General features: G+C 36.1%; 1 protein-coding gene across 2 annotated transcripts; it reads left to right on the top strand.

Moving 5' to 3' along the window:
• Positions 1-1,834: 1,834 nt before the first annotated feature.
• LOC308682752 (uncharacterized protein) lies at positions 1,835-5,968 on the top strand. 2 transcript variants are annotated; one of them, XM_081352643.1, is made up of 5 exons: positions 1,835-2,054; positions 2,493-2,613; positions 4,068-4,214; positions 4,711-4,838; positions 5,300-5,968. In XM_081352643.1, the coding sequence occupies exons 3-5, from the start codon at positions 4,103-4,105 to the stop codon at positions 5,612-5,614; spliced, it is 555 nt and encodes a 184-aa protein (XP_081208769.1). In that variant the 5' UTR covers positions 1,835-2,054; positions 2,493-2,613; positions 4,068-4,102; the 3' UTR covers positions 5,615-5,968. The 2 variants fall into 2 exon arrangements, with proteins under 2 accessions (XP_081208769.1, XP_081208770.1); XM_081352644.1 differs by lacking the exon at positions 2,493-2,613 and having other exon boundaries at positions 1,997-2,054.
• Positions 5,969-6,468: the final 500 nt, after the last annotated feature.

Genomic DNA, 6,468 nt, shown 5'->3' with positions numbered 1-6,468 from the left:
CTACTGTATACCTTTCGGAGCAGACCCACAATGGCAAGGCCAAATGTAAACTGATTAATGTGTATGTATACATTCTGGATGAAGCCAAGCTACCATCTAGGTGTATTAGTCCAGCTTTGCAAAAAAAAAAAAAAAAACCTTTTTTAATAAATTACCTGGTAGATTGTATGGCTTCAGTAATAAGATGTGACCATAGAAGATGGCTTGTATTCAAGGTTAACCAGCATCACTTAAATGATGACTGAATGATTATAATTACTTTTTAGCAAAAGTTTAAATGTGATCGGTTAATTCCAGACAGTGTACCATGCCCCATTATAAAAGGGTGTGCACATTTATGCAACCAGGTCATTTTATACTTTATATAATTACACACCTATGTTAAAGTATGGGTATTGTGTAAACTTAATTAAAAGTCAAAGTATCCTATTAAAGTATTTGACTTTAAGTACTTAAGTATTTACAATTACTTACAATTACTTGATGTTGTAAGGAGTACAATTTATCATTTTGGCTTAGAATTGTAATTCAGTACAATGACTCCTGACTGTGACATTTGTGTTCACTTACATAAATATATTGTCTTGGGTGGCTTAAAAAGATTTAGCTAACAGGACATGTCCCTGGATCAACATCCTTCTGGTCCTGAAAGAACATTCCTCTCGACCATATTTTAAAGACAGAGAAAGACTCTTCCTAGAGAACATTCTTATAAACCAATTTACTTTGATATAGGGGTTGACATAAAGGTTAGGTATTGGGTAAAGTTGTTAAAGAACAAACAGAATATATTTCTCCAGGTTTTAGATGAGAGTACATTGAACTTCCAGGGAACCATTTCTTTCACTGTCATTGCACAAAAGGGGAGACACAAGCCAGAGATGTTCTCTTCACACCGATCGCAGCTTAAGTAAATATTTAGCTGTTTCAAACCAACCGTGCTCTTAAAGTTCAGTGATGAACGCTTTATTTATACCATTCTCCCAAAACAGGAGATTACAGTACAGCATCAGGGGTATGTATACATTAGTCCTTGTCCAAAAGTAAAAAAAAAAAAAAAAAAAAAGTTAGAAGTCATGAAGAGAATGAGTACACAGGTCTCCTTAAAAAAGGCTCAAAAAGGTTCTCAAAGCCACCGTACAAGGTTTGACTATCCAGATAACATTCAATTATAAAAAGAAAAATGTTCAAATCATAAAATCTGGGTCATTGCACATGATGACAGCACAATGGTCTTGGCCAGATGTAAATATCCCTTTATAGAAAAAAGGCAGGCTTTTCAAAGGGCGTAGAGTCGCTTCAATCCGTCATCTGATTTTTTTGTTACTCATAGCGGTTTGTGGTAAAACATTGCAACACTGGCCTGTAATGCTACCTGAGCAATAATAATTCTTTATTTTTTCTTTAGAAACGAATAGACGGCACACAAACCAAGCTTCACTCAGGGACATCCGAGAGGAAACCTTCACGTCCTCATCCTGCTTGGCAGATTGATTTGGCTCCGTCCAATCTTGGTATTTTGAGTGAGTCGTGAAAGCCAGTTTGCCTTAAAAATTCTTCCTTTCAATAACAACACTGTAACAACTCTGACATTTGAGCCCCCCAACAGTCTTTCCAAAATAGACAATATTAGTCCAAAAAATAGTTTTGCTCCCTGAAAGCAGTTATTGAATGACTATGAACTCACAGCAGATTAAACACAGCAAATGTCAGAGAGTTAAAATCCCAGAGTTTTGATGACCAGAGTATAATTTATACACTTTGGAGTAAACTGGGCTTAAAGTACACTTGTCAGGTTTCACCATAAACTCTCTCAAGTGTTGTGTGTTGGTTCAGTGTTGATGTGGAGCTGTTGTAGTGTAAATGGTGGGATGATGAACTCTTTGAGAGTCAATCTGTTGCTGTACCGTCCGCATGAGTTTAGGTTTCGATACGTCATCAGATCGACTACGCGTTGTCATTGGTTGAATCAAGATGCATGCAGCCTCGACACCAGTTTCTTTCCAACTGACATCCGAAGACGTCGTCGACATTTTGATTTTGCAGGACTGCAGGTAAGAAACCACCAAGTGAATCATGCCGAATATTCCTGTTTGTCTTCTTGTTTTAATTCTCATAACTAAAACACTAAAAACGCTAATGTAGAAGTGGTGTGACGTCTGGTAATTTAGTTTAACTAGCTAACTTACTATACATTGGTACCTATGGTAATTGCCAGTGTTAAATCTGGTAAAACTGTTTTTTTAGTGGTAACGTTAATCAAATGATCAACCATTAAATGAAATTTCAAAATGAAAATGCAGCATTCATTTGTGCTGCCGCTCCCTATCTCGGGCCTTGTGCAGGCAAAATTGACTAACGTTAGCTAACTTAGCCTTGAAAGCTAACGTTAACGTTACAGATTCCCGTCTGAAATGATTGAGTCTGACTTTATTTGCACTACATTTGGTATTGTGCGTGTTCAATAAACCAATTGCATTTTTATGTTGTAGTAACATGTGAGGAAAACTACAGCAATGCTTTTCAAAGTGCAGTAAGTTACCAAGGTCCTTGGCAAGGAAAGAAGTAACATCGAACTCAATGAAGCATCATATCCAGCATTTCTCAGGGAGGGTAAGTTAATGTTAATATCATTCTTCTCTTTATAATTGAAGTTTAGATCAGTGGTCGTGTTAACCGAATATTTTCCGTCATTGACTGATTTTTTTTAGCAGTGAAAATGCTTGTTTTTTTTGAAAAATGAAAATTTATTTTTTCATGACGTCAGATGTAACTATGAATATAAATAAAACTGGCTGACAATCGTTATTTTTTATTTTTCGCGAGGCATCCTCTGTTACGAAGCACGTCTCGCGTAATTCCATGTATTTGGCGCCTCGTGCAGCATATTCGCCTGGCGCGCAAACATGCTACATGTTGCTTGCTTTCATTTGATCGATAACTGGCTAGAAGATGATAAATAAAAACTGATTGCGTCGACGATCAACAGACAGAAAGGCATCCCGTTCTGTAAGAAACACACTCCAAAGGTAATCGGAGACAAATATACAATTATGAATTTGAATGAATTCTTTAAAAACATTAATAAATTAACATCGAATCAATTTATAATTGTAATGTAGGGAGGGAGGGGGGTGTTCTTTCCGTCGTGCACGTTTGTGTGAGCACTCTGGTTTCCATTTACAAAAGCAAAAGTTTAAATTTTAACGTCTGCAGCATTGTATGCATTGTAGCCAATCGAAAGTTTAGTTTTTCATGATGCTTAGAGGACTAAACTTTCGGGAGTGACCACCGCTTTTACCAGAGTGAGTTCTGTAAATAATAGTTCTGTGATAACCATAGCAACGGACGTGACAAAAAAAAAACTCTGACAATATAGCCTACTGTAGATCTGTGCATCATGTCTTACTGTGTAAATACAGACTAACAGAGCTGCCACTGACAAGAATAAATAAAACAAATCAGTGTTTGCTGAATATGTTTAGATTCAGTTAAATAGTCTATTGATAACACTTAAACACTCTTTTTCACGTGTCCTTTTTAAAACAATGTTTATTTATTAAAATAATATTTTAAGGTATTTAAGGAAGATATTCATGCATTGTATACTCATTATTATTATTCCAACCATCTACAAAAAACTCAACCAGTTGACAACAAAAATATAACCACATTTTTAAAAAGTATCCAAAGAGTGATTTAATATACATAAGTTGTATTTATATTGAAGATTCTAAATATATATTCTTATTTTTATTGCTGCTTGAAAAATGGATTTAGGAAATAAAATGGAAATAAAACGAAAGCTATTAAATGTCTTATAATTAAAATATGAAATAGATTATGGTGCAATTTTTACGACCATATCCATCAAAATAAAGGGCAATGTGAAAGTCTTACGCAACCACTGGTTTAGATGTATGTTTATATGAAATTTTATTCTTGGCACCATGCTAGTCTACTGTAGCTTTGCCCATTAAGATAGAAATAGTGCTAAAAAACATTATTGTTCTCCCAATTTGTTGCATTTTTAAACGCAAGTACATATGTTTTTTCTGTATTCAAAGCTAAAGAAAAGTTCAGCATACCCCCTGAGACAAACATGTATGTGCTGGATGACAGTGGAACAGAGGTTGACGAAGAGGTCTTCAGCGACATCCTGGATAGTAACACTGTTCCCCTCTCTAAAAGATCCCTACTCCAAAAAAGGCTATGTGAGTACATATTTAAAAGTAAGGTTAATCTTAATAAACAAATGAATAATGTTCTGGTGCATTTTAGAAGCCTCACACTTATTTTCTAAAGATCTCTATTGATTCATGCTAAAACAATTTTTTTTTATACATTTCCATCTTTGTTGATACTGTCTTTAGGAACACTTTTTTGACATAGACAGCAATGGGTGCTACATTGCCTGGAAGATTAAGAACAATTTACTATCGTTTTCATAGGCTTCAATCTGCACAATGTTTGAAGGAGAGCATTGTGCAGAATAAAATTTCCCCGATAAACTACAGAAAATAAAAAAATGGCCTTTTAATCCAACCAATTGATTAATAATTGACAGGTTAATCGATTATCAAAAAAAAAATGTTAGTTGCATAACTAGTATTGTTATTGAAAAGAGTTTTGAGTTTTAATATTGATGTAGTATCAAAAGTTTTGGTCAGGTGTATATCATGCTTAAAGCAGGTGCTTCTGCCTTCTCAGGTTGGGATAGTGACATGGCCTCACTGCTGCTGCTGGTCTACCTACTGCCACCACCTCCAAGTGGAAAGAAGGGAGCTGTAAAGATCAGTACCCGAGAAGCTGTGGACCATGTAGTCAAATTTCATAAGGTCAGTGTGTCCTGATCTCCAATGGCAATAGCCATTGTCAAAAGGCAATTGTGTAACTCCCCCAGATTATTGATCTGTTTCTTTTCAATGTCACCTTCACAGAATTTTAAGTCTGATAATTTATGTTTTGCCTCCTTGAAGTGCATAGCGAATAGAGAGTGGGGTTCACCTCTTTTGACTGCAGTCTTGTGCTCGTTCATTCTTATTTTTAGTTGTCTGTCTTGCCAACGTATTGGAGTTTGCTGGGACATGTGATAAGGTAACCAACATTGATGACCTCTCTGTTTAATTCTCTCTCTTTGTGTGACCGTGGTACAAAAACCTTGGTTACCTTATCACATGCTGAATATATCCTCCATGGGAAAGCTAACTGTGCAATCAAAGGTTTCTGTCAGAGTGTGACTTATCCATCAAAATGTGATGTTCAGTGTAATTCATTTCAATTTATTGTTATCTTACAGTCATGTCGCAGCCTTCAGGAGCACTCTGGTCCAAACCAGCGGAGGCAGCCCTACATCCTGGCAGTTGGGACGACAAGAAAGCACATCCACGAGTTCTACATTGCATTGGATGGTGATCTCCTTCCCTGCAAGGGCAAGTCTTCCCTGTCAGCCTTTGATGAACTTTTCAAAGCACATTATGTTTTCTGCATCTCCTATGACCAAGCCTTAAATGGCATGTACACATTTGTGCAGACCACCATCTACAACATTGATGTAGATCATTCTCATGAAACTCCCAGAGTCAAGGACCTTAGAGCTAAGCTCCTCAACTAAAGAGTTATGATGTTCAGATGCTTTGTTTGCAAGTCTGGGTCAGTCAATTGATGTGTGACCAGACTGGATGCCACCAGAGATTTTGGACTTTTTCAGGCTTTAGAAAACATCTCTATAACAAACATAACGTTAAAAGTCTAGATCAATTTGAGAACGAATCCGTCATAGTTGACGTATCTGATGAACCCGTAGTTAATTTAATTCCAGAGCAACCAGAGAATTCTCAAAGCTGTAATGAGACTACTTCTGGTTTTGATAGAGATGATCAATATGTGGTTCCTGTACATGTGTTTGTATGAGTTTGTGGTTTTTGAACATCCATGAACATTGTTAAATAAACAGACATTGCACTGGAAAAAGCACTGACTTTGAGTATTTTTCACTTACTGATGGTTCTAGGTTTACACTGCAGGTGTTGGAAACTATTGTAACACTGTAAATAAAAAAGTACCAGCTTTAGAGTACATTTGTACTCTCCAAGTGTTAAATAATGAGCTCTGCAAAGGTTCTAGGTTTACACTGCAGGTGTTCAAAAGCACTGAAACGGTGTCAAAAGTACTATTTATAAGAGTACATTTTAACTCTCCAGGTGTTCAAATGTAACTCTATTTTGAGAGTATATATTTTACACTTTTTACAGTGTTCACTGAACACCGAACTCTTGGACCTATATATACACTGAAACCAGTGTTCAGTGAACTCCTATAGAGTACATTGAACACTCTGATTTTTGCTGTGAATATGCAGTACATGGAAGTGAAATAGACTATAAAATATCATAATAGCAAATAAAACCATACAGGTAATATTGTAATCACAGTAACACCTGTCTGAAGTGACATAGAGGAATAGTT

This window comes from Scardinius erythrophthalmus (assembly GCF_964197995.2).
Source record: "Scardinius erythrophthalmus genome assembly, chromosome: 22".
Classification (NCBI taxonomy): domain Eukaryota; kingdom Metazoa; phylum Chordata; class Actinopteri; order Cypriniformes; family Leuciscidae; genus Scardinius; species Scardinius erythrophthalmus.
This window is presented reverse-complemented; position numbering and strand designations above follow the sequence as displayed.

Coding starts and splice junctions, on each gene's coding strand:
- LOC308682752 (XM_081352643.1), top strand. CDS start 4,103: ATGTATGTGCTGGATGACAGTGGAACAGAGGTTGACGAAGAGGTCTTC. Junction 4,215..4,710: donor CCTACTCCAAAAAAGGCTAT/GTGAGTACATAT, acceptor CTGCCTTCTCAG/GTTGGGATAGTGACATGGCC. Junction 4,839..5,299: donor ATGTAGTCAAATTTCATAAG/GTCAGTGTGTCC, acceptor GTTATCTTACAG/TCATGTCGCAGCCTTCAGGA.